The 14,017-nt window shown below is 37.5% G+C and overlaps 1 protein-coding gene across 2 annotated transcripts in view; it reads right to left on the bottom strand.

Annotated features, from left to right (window-relative positions):
- The window catches only part of LOC114053753 (zinc finger homeobox protein 4), a 200,667-nt gene that overhangs the window by 4,271 nt on the left and 182,379 nt on the right, over positions 1–14,017 (bottom strand). Inside the window, exons 6-9 of one of the 2 annotated variants that reach the window (XM_027876893.1) lie at positions 12,415–12,554; positions 11,949–12,149; positions 11,272–11,389; positions 5,087–10,495 (exon numbers count right to left, since the gene is read on the bottom strand). In XM_027876893.1, coding sequence (XP_027732694.1) covers positions 5,087–10,495; positions 11,272–11,389; positions 11,949–12,149; positions 12,415–12,554 — 5,868 coding nt within the window. The remainder of the gene's footprint in view (positions 1–5,086; positions 10,496–11,271; positions 11,390–11,948; positions 12,150–12,414; positions 12,555–14,017) is intronic. The other variant, XM_027876894.1, reaches the window with a different exon arrangement.

The following is a 14,017-nucleotide window of genomic DNA, read 5'->3' as shown; positions in this document are numbered from 1 at the left end:
GGGAAACACCCATTTTGTTTTTTAAAGAAAATAATTGACATCCTCAACAGGAGAGAAAGAGAATGGAAAACTGTGGACTTTGTGCAATGGTATGGGGGGAATGAAATGGGTATGATTACCTCACAACCCAATTGCGTTTCATATGCCCATTTAGATACTAAGATCTAGATAGAACTGCTCCTAGGCAAAAATCAGGACTTAGGAGAGTTCACACTGTGGTATTCAGAAGGTAGCCTCCCCTTTCTGTACCTTTCCCACTCTTCCTTCTACTACTTCATTGTACCACTGCACCCAATACTCTCTTTCTCTGTCCTTCTTCTTTCCCTATAAAATCTGTTTTAGCAAAGGATCAGATAAATGCATTCCCTCAGGAGTCCTTGACTAATTAAACTTAGTGAGTTGAGGGGGTGAAGAAATTCTGAGTTTTAACAGCAAAGTGCTAAACCAAAGAAACAAGTTTCTAATAGTGGAATTTTAGGCATCAGTGAGGTTGATGGAGAAGGCATACTGGGGTATAGGTACTTTTTGGAATCCTGGAAATCACATTATTTAGAGAATTTCCTACTCTGCCCTTTCATAAGGCCAGCCTTAGCTTTAGTACAACAGCCTTCATACTTGATAACTGCACACTTAATTTTGACGAACAGTTTAGTGTTTGCTTTTTTTCCCCCTCCTGCTCAAACTGAAGCTATGAAATTAATTTTCACCTAGCTCACTGACTTGAGGAGTTAGGATGAAAGAAAATTTAAAGAAATGGATATATGAGATATAACAGCAAAGTAAAAAGAAAACAAAAGAGATCATGGTTGTTGACTCATGCTTTTCTCTCAAATGAGGTCTAGAAGTCCCATCTCAATGGCACATTATAGAGCAATGGAAGCTTTTTATAAGACTACGGTATGAATCTTAAAATTTACTTGACACTGTGTTGAAATACTATCAGACTTTTTTTTCTTTTGAAGGGGAAGAGAGAGACTGATGCAGGTAGGCAATTGGTAGAATAAGCAAGGCTAAATTATCAGTTGCACACTATGAGTAAAATTTCAGGAAAAAAAGACAAGTATGGAACAACAGAGACTGTCAAGTCAACATATATTACACTAGATTTGTTAGTAAAAGATGAAACTCCATAAGGAATACTGTAGTTCAACAGAACAGTTTCATAATGTAAAATTAGGAAATCAGAGAAGAAAAACTGAAATGTGACTTTAATGTAGTAGAATTGGTGACAACTTCAAACTAAGTGTAGGTCAAATTTTCCATGCGTATATAGAGTGGTAATACTAAACATTACAGTCTACTCCCACCCCAACCTCCACCTCAATTCCTAGAAACTCCACTCAGAGAAAACAGTATTTCTGGGAATAACATCATACCACCATTAGTTTTTCAGAAACAGCTGTCAATTCCAGAAAGTAATGCTTTCAGAGAAAATACCTGCCTCACCACTATATTTATATATATCTGTATTTTTCCAAATTTCTTTTACCAAGATCTCCCAAAAGGGGAAATTCATTTTTCCAAGTCAAGCAATCATCACTTACATGGGACCAAAGACAGTTGTGTTAAAATAATTAAAGTGTTTCCATTAAGTAAAGCAAGCACAAAGTGAGGTATGAAAAAAATTATAAGAATAGAAATGTTTTCAGATCCCATTTTTAAAAATTTGGAGTCAGCAGTATTCCCATGGATCAATGGAACATTTGAAAAGCACACCCCACTTGAAAATGAGAAAGTGAATGGGTTAAAAGTAGAAAATGAAGTACTTTCCCTGTCTACCTTGAGCAGAATGCCAAAGTAAACCAACAGCCCAAATGATGAAAAGTAAACTAGAATTTTTCTAATTATTTTGGTTTATATAGGCATGTATGTATATTTTTTTATTGCCAGCTTCCCCTTTAGCACATGATCATAATAGAGGAGTCTGGCTGACTGAAAACAGAGGTAGAATGTGAAATGGAAAATACTGGAAAAATAATATCTAAATTTCATGGAGAAAAGTGTGAGCAACAGTAACTGAGGCACACATCAAATAAACTGTTAATGAAAGGGTCTCCCTAGTAACTGAGAATAGCTATGCAGTTAGAGTAATTGGTAGGGAAGCTGATTAAAAGGGCCATGTAAGGAAGTTCATCATGGACTATACCTGATAGCCTACAAGAATAGAAATTTCATCTGTAGAATAACAAGGTATGTTAATATTCCTGGTAAAGAAACTGATTTCCATGAGTGGCTTATAGATTTAGTCTTTTTACTTTGCTCATAGAATTTCTACCCTGGAGCATATCTATAATGATAGGCTTGAGATCTGAGCCTTGGGTCTGCCTTAGCATTTCAAAACAACTTAGTAGCAGATCCTTTTGGTAACTAAATCTTAGAAAGGGGGTCTAATCTGGACCCACCTTATACTAAATTCCATCCCATATAGGATGTTTGTAGCAAGTTATCAATATATTGGAAAACTATAGATATTTTCCTATGAGATACTTTCTCTTCATTTCACTTAGGTGCCATGTGAACAATTCTTATAAAACAAAGGTGGTAAGTGCCACTCAGTGTACTGAGATAGAAGAATCTAGAAATAAGATTTCACTAACCAGTTAAATATTCAACTTGAATCACCACAGGTCAATTAACCTAAAAAAAGAGGTAATCTGAAAGGGTAGAGAGATGGTCTGCCACTGGCACTCAGTTGGTATCCCACTGATTATACTACTGTGCTAATGTTTAAAATCTATCACGAACAAAGGACTGATTCAGGGGAAATTACAAATTCCAGTAGTTAACAATGTTTACAGACCTTTTACCTTTACAACACTCTCTGGTCTGCTTTGGTCCACGATTTAATAAGGCAACAGATAAGACAGCTCTGAGTTATCCAGTGCACAGTGCACAGTTAAAGATGTTCCTAGCTGAGGAGCAATTTAGGCAAATAACATCTTCCTAGCATCTCTGATCTTCATAAACAGGTCTCTAATGTTTTGGGGGAATATAAATAGTATTTGTATATAGCCAAATGAGAAAACAAGTTAGTGTATTTATGGTATTCCAAACACTTCTCTTTTTTATGGGCACTCTGGGTGCTAGTAGCACTTTGACAAAAACAGGAGGGCAGTCAGCCAAAGAATCCTTTGTAGGAAAGAAAGCCCTCCTGACCCTATGAATAGGAAAAAACAAGATGCTTTGACCACCACTTAGGGAGGCAACAGCATGGTCTTCATCGATCAAGCCAGATCTGTATATTAAAGGCACAGTTACTTTAATTCTGTTTGGCTCAACTAAGGCATCTTTGTGTATGTGTGTGTGTATGTATGTACAGTTGATCACAGTCTTTTTCTGCAAATGGCATTTTTAAACATTTAAAGCATTTATCTCAATGATATATGAATATGTGATTTTATAAAGTAATGAGCCATTCTATAAGCAAAAGCAATCTCGTTTTATAAACACACCTTCGGATATCACAAAGGTAGAAACTTTAATTTAAATACAATTCTGATTTCAAGTTACAAGCTCTTTTTACCACAAATATTCTAGTCACTAAAATAAAAGTGGGTTCTTAAAAAATTAACCTTTACTGATAATAAATTTGAATATTGATGTCATTTTGTACATTTAGATTCAAGCTCAATTGGAAAGTACTTGCTTTCTAAAATTAGCAGTAATGCCACTGGACATTATTTTCAGGTCAGTAAAATTAATATTTGAAATGTATAAAAGTTCTACATTACTATAATGTCCTTTAAAAATTAATTGGAAATTTATTTTTATGGGAGAATATAGTTATAAATATTGAGATTTGGGTAGGAAATGAAGAACTCAGACTAAAATTAGTGAATCTTTCAGCAAACTTAGAGGGAAAGGTGTTGAATGTTGAAAACATGTACTCTAGCTACCTGAGTAGTTTCTTTGGGGAAAAAAAATCTTTAAATATTAATTTTAAAAAGACATATTCACATTGCTAACTTTGAAAATAATTATTTCCTAGAAAAGTGAATTGATAGAGGACTAATATTTGTTACTAATGGATTCTATCTAATTTCTATCAGATTTTTATCTATCTTATTGCATCAGTACCTGGCAAAGGATAGTCAATAATTCCTATGTAATGATGTTCAATATCTCTTCAGGTATGTCAAAACAGAACAAGTCACTGTAAGTTACTATCTTTTATCAAATGCAGACCTGTAGATTCAGACACCTACAGCTTTCCCTACAACTTTCCCCAGTTTTATAATTTTGTAGAATCTTGCATTTGTTAATGGGTTCTAGGAAGAGCTGAAAGGGACCTAAAAGATAATCTAGTAAACCCCTCTTATCTTACAGACAGAGAAACTGAGGACCAGTTAAGTGATAACCAAAGTCACAAGGATAATATATGGTAGAGCCAGTATTCAAACTCAGGCCTTCTGATTCAAATCTAGTTTTCTTTCCACTATATCTCAATTCTCAATCTTTACTTGAAAAAAATTAGATATAGATGAATATTAATGGAATACCAATATTGTGATTTTTTGAAGGTATGTACTGAAAAAAATTAAATTTCTTATAGCAATGTTAAAACATCCCATGGATATTATGCATTTTTTAAAAACACAGACTTTCCCGGTAGGTATATTATGGGTGGATTTCTCTGGGACTCTTAACTTTTGAACTCTCTGGCACTTAGAAAAAAAAAACCTCCCATTTAAATTTTGGAAGAATATACATTTAGATTATAGATACTAGTTATGAATTTTCCTAATAAATACACCAAATCAGCTACACCTTATGTAAAATAATGTTATTAACATCACTACTGAATTGTTACATAAAATTGACATAAAATATAGCTGTACAAATAAATTAAAATGTTTCCAGGTTTTTGATTAAATAGAATCCTTATTATAGTACAATATCGCATGTTACTTGGTTGAATTATATAGCCTAGTTATTTATTATAATCATTAAATATATTTTTACAAAATTTAATGTCTCCCTATTAAAAATGAAAGAAATTGGAATACACATCATTCTTAATTACACATGATTGGCTGCATGTTAATAATGAATCAATTAAATTGTCTTATTCCTGTTAATGACTTACAGTTTGAATTTTGTGGAAATCCTGGCAAGGAAGATGGACCGTTCATTCCGGGTAAAAGAACTGGAGGAAGGCCAGGTAGTCCTGGGTAAGCTGCTGGCAGACTGATGCCATGAAGTGGACTACTATCCATCATGCCTGGTTGCTGTACACTTAAGCCAAGAACATCTGTTGCCTTCTTTATACGATCCAGTTCTTGCTGTGCCATCAGCTGTCGAACAGTTGTAGGAGCTAAGTAATCTTTCTCCCGGTCTAGCTGACTTCCAACAGTTTCTCTCACTTTTGAAATGTGTTGTTTGGAAAAAATATGATCTCTGATGGACAAACGGGCAGAGTATTTCACCCCACATAGAGAACATTCTGGCTTGGAGCCATCAGTTCCACTTTGATTGATCATGAATGGCTTCCCTATATTAATTTTAAATTTCTTTTCTTTTGCCCGAGCATTCTGAAACCACACTTGGACAACTCGTTTAGGTAGGCCAATCTCATTCCCTAGCATTTCACATTCTTGCATGGTTGGAGTTCGGTAGTCACTAAAGCAAGCCTTGAGAACCTTGAGTTGAAGGTTACTCATTTGGGTTCGGAAACGCTTGTGACCTGGTCGATCACTGCTTTTGGATTTAAAAGGGTTACTGGATCCAAATGGATTAGGTGAACTAGGATCAGCTATGCTTGATGTTTCACTCCGGTCAGCATTATCATCAGGGTCATCAGTGATATAAAAACTTTGGTCATGGTCGCCATCTTTGTCATTAAAATGAATTGAGGGGCTTGTAAGGGAAAAGAGAAATTTGTCATCACAACCCTCTGTTGTAGGTGTGGTTGCTGTTTTTGGCAAAGTTTCAAGTGTTTTGGGCTCTTTTGGGGATAATGCAGGTTTTACATCTCCAGTACTTCCAGTGGTGCTTTCCATTTCATTATTCCCTTCATCTCCTGTGGTGGCATCACTGATAGCTGTATTAATTGATGAAGTCTCATCAAAGTCAGTTTTATTTTGGTCATACCCAGCTTCAGCAGGAGGAGCATTTAAATTCTCTATGTCTTCAGTGCATTCTGCTTTGAAAGAAGAAGGGCTTAAAAGGTTTTTGGGGGACAGCTCTGCTGTTTTACTAACAGGTGTTGAAACAGTGGAAGCCAATTCATTTTCACTGGAGAGATCAATTTTAGTTAATGACAAAGATGGATAATCAAAAAATATATACTTTTGTGGACTTTCTCCTCCATCTTCTGTTGAAATCAAGGGGCTTGGTGGCAAACTGTAACCTGCCTGTTTTCCTTCATTCCAGTGACGAGAGCGAATGTGACTTTCTAAAGCTGACTTTGCTTTGAACAGGGCTCGGCAAAAGGGGCATCGTTTGTGAGACTGAGCGGGCCCTACTGCACGGAACTGGCCTTTCCTTTCTCGAGCTCTAGTGTTTTGAAACCAGACTTGTACCACCCTCTTTTTCAGCCCAACCTCACGTGCAATGTGATCCAGCATTTTTCTGGTTGGATTGGAATCCAACAAGTATTTTTCATACAGTATTTCCAACTGCTCAGGGGTGATTGTGGTCCTCAAACGTTTGTCACGATGTTGATCCTCGCCACTATTTCCTCCCTCCTTTTCACTACAATTATTATCTTCTTTATCATCCATTTTCCTCTTCAGTGAAGCAGAAACAGTTGCAGGGGCTGTCGTGTGGGATGAGCCTGTCTGTGGTGGCATCTGAGCTAAAGGACCAGTAAGTAGCTGTCCTGTCATCAGTGGGTTGTTGGGGTCAAATATCATATAGGGCATATCCATGGGCCTTTCTAAAAACTGAGAATGGAGAAATTGGTTTTGCGCTGCTAGGAAATGCATGTGCTGGTGTTCCTGCCAAAGTTCCAGAGTTGGAAAGGCAACTGTACACTGATCACATTGGTATTGTAGCAACTGTGGAGGTAGACTGTTCTGGAGAGAAGTCATTGAGATCGGTAGTGGGCTGGAAGGGACAGGTGTTGTTTGTGAGGCAGAGGGGGGTCTTCCAATAAGTTGGGATTGTTTTGGTGGCTGTGATTGAGAGACAGAAGGCTGTGGATCTGAGGATGGTGTTGCTATTGGAAGGATGGGCTTGGTGCTTTGAGAAGGAGGAGATGTGTCACTCTGCTTTGGCTTTTCTGTGGGGTATTCAGGTTTAGGAGAAGTTTTTTCAGGCTCTGGTTTAGGGGAAGGGATTAGGGGAGTACTAGACCCAGAACCAGAACTTGCTGCAGTGACAGCTGAGTTTTTGGCAGTGTCTGTTGGGCCAGATACCGTGCAATGTTTATATACCATTTGATCTGTGGCATCCATAGAGTCTTCAGTTTGGCTTTCATCTTGGGCGTCATCATCTTCATCTTTATAACACTGTTTTTTCTGATGGGTAATCAAGTCAAAAATTCTGGGGAAAACCACACTGCACTTTTTACACTGGTATTGCATGTTGCTTGTTCTTATATACCGCTCATTTGTGAGTTCTCTCTTTTCATTATCTTTAGTTTCTGCTTGATTCTCATAACTCTTGCGAGCTTTCTGACGGGCATTCTGGAACCACACAACAATTACTCGAGTAGGTAAGTTGAGGACAGTAGAAAGCTGCTCAATTTCATCATCTTTTGGATAAGCATTTGTGTCAAAAAAGTCTTGTAATACTCTAAGCTGGTAGTCAGTAAACCTAGTCCTAGAAGACCTTTTACTGAAAGATGCATCTGATTTGTAATGTTCTAAAGTAGTAGGCTGGGGATCAATTCTGATATCTTCCAATACAGTTATGGGAGGGTTACTGAAATTGTACGGTGAATCCTTATTTCTTTGCCGTTCCTTAAAAAGTGTATTGCGAAACCAGTGTTTGATAACTTTTTGGGAGAGACCAGATTTTTCTGCCATTTCTTGGATCTGTTCTTCGCTTGGAGAATTGTTTATATCAAAATAAGCCCGCAAGATTTTTAATTGATCATCTGTGATTCTTGTCCGTGGGCGCTTGAACTGAGAATGACGTAAGAAATTTGGATCTAATCCAAGCTGCTGTTGGCAAAGCTGAGTGAGATCTGCAGAAAGGGTGTCCATTTGTGGCAGCTGAAGAGCAAGCTGAGGAGGTAGTGCAGGATGTTGGACTGGTTGCATCATAATGGGAGGGAAAAGGGGAAGGTCTAGAGAAACAGGCAGCTGGACCTGAGGGGGAGCAGAAGGTGGAGGAGGGGGTGGTGGAGGGGGAGGAGGAGGAGGAGGAGGAGGAGGAGGGGGTGGAGGTGTAGGTGGGGGAGCCTGCAGGGGAGTAGGAGGTGTGTTCTGGATTTTTCCAGAACCAACAGAAGAAGACTGAGAAGGGGCTGGAGGCAACGGAGGTGGTGGGGGTGGTGGAGGTGGAGTCTCTGGAGAAGAGGGTGAAATGGGATAGAGCTTGTCATAGGCCTCTCTGTACTGACGAGCGAATTTTTCTAGAGCTCCATGGGGAAAAAACTGACTGTGTACATGTTCTTGATGACTCTTTAAAATAAGAACATTGGAAAATAGTTTACCACATGTCCCACATTCCAGTTTATCAGTATTCTCCCCTTCTCCAACTTTGTTCTTCTTCTGTACTTTCTGCCTATTTTCATTATATTGGATGACTAATTCAAAACCAAAGTTTTCTAACAAGGCTTTGGCAGCATTTCCTCTTGCCCCTGAAGCTATCCGGGGTGGAGGGATGGTTGGTTCTAAGGGTTTTTGTTTCTTCATGTCTTTGTTTTCCTTGAGTCCTTCATTTTCATTTGTAAATTCTTGCTTTGGCTTTTCTGGCTTCTCAGAAATCTCTTCTGTATCCTTATATGATGGCAAATCCTTCATTAATGGGCAGTCCACATTTCCAATACTGTTTTGCTCTTGTTTTAGCAACTTGGTCGATTGTTGTTGTTGTTGTTGTTGTTGTTGTTGTTGTTGCTGCTGCTGCTGCTTTTGAGACTGAATTTGGGGCTGGGTAGCTTGGTATTGTTGTGCTTGTTGCTGTAATATCTGGAGTTGGGTTTGGCCTACATGATGCTGAGTTTGAATCTGCTGCTTCAAGTCTTCAAGCAAGGAACCCGCCATCCCTGCCATTCCTGGCATACCAAATGTGGCCGAGCCTGGCAAGCCCAGATCTGGACTCAAGCTGAACTCTGTCCCAGGGATGTAGAATGGAAAAAGGAACTGAGGCTGTTGGAATTGCAGCAGCGCTTCTGGTGTCATTGGGAAATGAGGCAGAAATGCTGGGTTTAAAAACTGAGGCTGAAAGAATGCAGCTTGCTGTTGTAACTCATGCTGTAATTGCATCTGAAGTTGTGCTGGTGACTGGGGTGGGTGATGTGGAGGTTGAGCAGAGATTAATTCAGAAGCTTGCTTTTTATTTAGTTCTTTGGCATCTAAATGGGTATCTTTGCTATTAACTGCTGGTAAGCTCATTGACTCTAACATCCCTTGTCCAGGACTATTAACATTTGCTGCAATACTATTTCCACCGCTTATGCTACCGCTTGGTTCTAACTTGGCAGCCCTTGCCTTTGTCTGGTGAAGCACAGACCTCATGTGGATTTCCAATGTAGAACTTTGGCTATAGGCAACATTACAAATGCTGCACTTGTAAGGTTTGTTATCTGTGCTACTGTTGGTTTCTTGGGGAACAGGACTTGATGCTTCTTGCAAAACTTTTTTCAATTTATGTAAATGGGAAACTGAATTATAATGGACCAAGAGAATGTTCTTTTGTGTGAAAGACTCTTTACACACTGTACATTTATATGGGCGAGATGGGTCTAGAAATTTTTCCATAGTAAAATTTGGCCCTTTTCTAAAAGGTAAGGTCCGCTTTGGTTCTGAGCCCATGTCATCTGGAATAGAGCTACTATCACTTCCTACAGGGCTTGCTTTTCCCTCCTGGTCCATCTCATATTCTCTCTCTATCTCCTGTTCTAGGGCATGATCATCCTGTGCCAGATTTTCATTTTCGGCCCATAGTTCGCCGTTAACAGGTAGAGATGCATACAATTGTTGAAGTTCACCTTCATTTAGTTCTGGGTGGCCTGCTTCCAAGTGTTTTTTTAGAGCCTGGAATGTACGGAAGCTACGCTGGCAGAGGCTACACATAGTTGCTGCCCGGATAGCGTGATACTGGGAATGGATCTGAAGCTTCTGCATAGTCTTAAAAGCTAAGCTGCAATGGTTACATCGGTACTTATAAACATGGCGATCCGAAACAGAGAGCTGTTGCCTTTTCTGCTGTTCATTTAATTGATCTTGCAGTGAGTCAGTGACCTTGACATCCTTGCTGCCATTCTTATTCCATTCTGGCATATCTGTGGCCTCCTTAGGTGGCTTCTGTTCCTCAACCTTAATTTCCATTCCAGTCTTTGATTCCTCAAGGCCTGGGATGTTTTTATCATCTAAAGGACTTTCACCTGGGCAAAAGAAGCAAAGAAATGTCTTTCAGAGAAAAGTGTACTGGGTGAAAAGTTACACACACACACACACACACACACACACACACATTTATATTTTCTGGGGACAATATAGATATTTTAAAAACCTACCTATATTTGACAACAAGGTATTCATGCATTTGAAGACTGTGCAATCCCCATGCTCTTGGGACATTTTAGGCAGTTCTATATTATTTTCTATTTGATTTATCTCCTTGACTAGATTATAAGCTGCTCAAAGGCAAAGGCCATTTCTGATTCATTTTTGTGTTTTCTTCAGAAAACTGAGAGCCTGGCACAATGGATGATCAAAAATATTTGTTGGAATAAAGGCATATGCAATGATTTGGATAATAAGAATGGTAACTGATATTTATTGAGTGCTTTACAATTCATAAAACATTGTACATCTATTATCTCATTTGAGCCACATCATAATTCTCTGGATGCACATCAAAATTATATCAAAACAAACAAGTATAAAGTCATGTTGACATGCTGAAAGCTGAGTCTACTAAGAGCAAAAGCAAGTCCTGTTTCACACTTTTGGGTACAACAGCACTCTAGAAATACTTTGGAAAACATAGCCCTAAATAATACCTTTATTTTCTCCCCTACTTCTTTATTTTATTTAATTTTCTTATTTTTTTTCTCCTCTACTTCTCTGTAACAATAATATTAGTCCATTCAAAGGGGAAAAAAGGGAGGGGTCCCTTTTTCCAGATTATGCAGTTCTTATGAAGAGACTTGCCTACCTGAATATTTCCCAGATCCTTCATTTATAATGGTTGCAGGTGTATCACGCTCTGATTTCTCAGTGGTGGCTGTTGGCAGTAGCATACTGTTAGGCATCATCACATCAGGAACAGGAACCTTTAGGAATCAAAGAGACAAATAGTAAATTCATCAAGGAAATGGCACTGCTTACAAATAAGCCACATTATATTGTTTTTTTGGAAGCATACTTCTACTTCATGATTTTCTAAACAACATATAAGCATTTTATATACAAATCAGTGCTTTCTTTTTCATATTTCAATCAATGCTATAGAAATACTGTATTCATCTCTCTTTTTCTGTTCTGATTTTGGAGAGTTTCTTTTAAAAAAAAATGTTGGTCTTATAATGAAAGCAAAGAAATTTTGCAAATCATAGGGCCCAGATTAGTCATTTGATTAAATACTGTAGATGTAAACATAAATAAAAAAAAGACCACCAAGTACGCGCTAATGAATGGGTTATGTCTTATATCCTGTTTGTTTTTTCATCAAGAGATAGCTAACTGATCCCGACTATGAACTTTTAAGCACAATCTATAGTAGTTTTCAACAAATCAGAAGAAATTAGCTTTTAAGTATAAATAAATGTAAATTCCATAGTGATACCTTTAGATAAATTCTGTCAAACATGCATCAATATTTTGTATTCTTACTGTCATAAGCAGCTTCTCCACACAATCAGGAGATACACTGTGCAAGTGGGTCAAATGAAGCTGGAGATGCATTTTGTTGCTGAGGACGTCCTGGCAGAGGGGACAGCAGATGACAGGCTGCATTGAATGCTGTGACAGGACATGCATCTGGATACGATTTGGGTCCCTACTATTGTAGTTACAGTAGGGACATTGATAGAACTGGAAAATAGACATGACAGGTATTAGTTCATGTATTTTAATGACTCAACAATGTTAGAAGTAATATCAATAATCAATTATGACTTATATTTTGCCAATCACAATGCTTACATACATTTTAACAGCATGATACTTTTTGTTCTCTAAAATTACCCAGAACAAAACAAAGAAAATGCACTTTTTTCTTTTGTGGGGAAAAGTATATGTTTTATACCACATAAATAACAAGAAAAATTTGCAAGGCAGTGGGAATTACTTTATTTACCTGCTCATGACAAAACTTATTGTCCTCAGTGGATTTTGATCTTTTGGCTGCACCATCCTCTTCTTTTGCCTGCAGGAGTTGCTGTGTCCCTATTGCCACATTGGCTTTCAGCTCCTTTTCTGGTGTGATTATTCCTGTTGCTAAAACACAATTTAACAACAACATAAAGAAGACCAACAATATTAAAGTCTAAAAATACATATTTACAAATAGTTTGTGATTATCAGTTCCCTCCCCCTCCTTTGTTATTTCCCATCAAAAGCAGACAAATTCTTTTAAATGTAAAATGCTGTTCTGAAAATGCAAGATCACACTTCCTTTTTGTCCACTAGCTAAGTGGACTCTATAAATACATTTAAAAATGTACTCCTGTCTCATGTTTAGATAACCTTAGGTTGCCTTGAAAGATTAATCAATAACATGCTCTCACCAGCATCCCAGTCAGAATTTCTATATTGCATTAAAACAAATCAACTTTTCACTCATAAATCCTTACTTCACAAAATAATTAATTTACTAATGTTTAATTACCTTCCTCTTTTCTAAAATGCCATGGCACTGAAATGATTGCAATATTCTGAGAAGCGCTGACTAGTCACAACTGCAAAGCTAAAGCATTTTTTAAGTGGTGAAATGTAGGATTTAAAAATTAACCATACATTACATATCTGCTGAGATTAGCAATTTGCTTTGGCTTTCAGCGTTTACTTTGTGTGTTTTACACATATTATTGTAGCCCAGATCCCAAGAATATAATTGTTTTCTGAAGATGATTCTAGTATTCAGTGTTAAATACTGTATTTTAAATTATGCCTGGATGAGCTATGCAATGTGGACAAGGCTTGGACACATCAAAGGAAAGAGTGCAATTCTAATTTCCCAGTCCAACAGAAAATTCTTTCCACCGTCAATTTGCCAGATAATCTCTTCTGCTAGGCTGGATATTACAACAGCATTCGGTAGGCATGTCACATACATCTCACGACAAACACAAAACCTCATTTACCAACCATTCCAATCTCATCATAGTGCGGCATCATCTGACCTTTTTTCTGCTGTTTATTATGAGTATTTCTAATTTTAACTTTCAATTTTCACCATCTTCCAGTCAATTTGCAACTAAATTATTTCCAGGGTGAGGACACTATCACTGGACAACTGGGTGCAAATACATCTTGAAATGCAATGAAGCTAAACCATTGATTGCTATCAGACCCAACGTAAATATATGGTCCAGGGGTAATCTGATTGTATGCTGTGCATGAAGATTTATCTTGATTTTTTTCAATCCACACACGGTTCATATAAATGAACAAATTGCACTTCATTGCACAATAACCTAGTTTTAATTTAAAAATAAGGTCAGGGATGTTATGGAAACAAAGTAAAGATGAACAAAGAAAATGCATTTTTTTCTCTTATGGGGAAAAGGATATATTTTATACCACATAAAATAGAAATTTCAAATTCAGAAAGCTATGTTTAGCTAAAAGGAAATGAGAAGACCAAAATTAATATAAATATGTGAAATGGGAATAGTGAAAATTGGTGAACAATAAGTATTTTTCTCTTGGTTACTGATTTACATTGAATCAAAGTCCAC

Source organism: Vombatus ursinus, unplaced genomic scaffold (genome assembly GCF_900497805.2).
Source record: "Vombatus ursinus unplaced genomic scaffold, bare-nosed wombat genome assembly UNPS02014812.1, whole genome shotgun sequence".
NCBI classification, from domain to species: Eukaryota; Metazoa; Chordata; class Mammalia; order Diprotodontia; family Vombatidae; genus Vombatus; species Vombatus ursinus.
The sequence above is the reverse complement of the archived record's forward strand: the minus strand, read 5'-3'. Positions and strand labels throughout refer to the sequence as shown.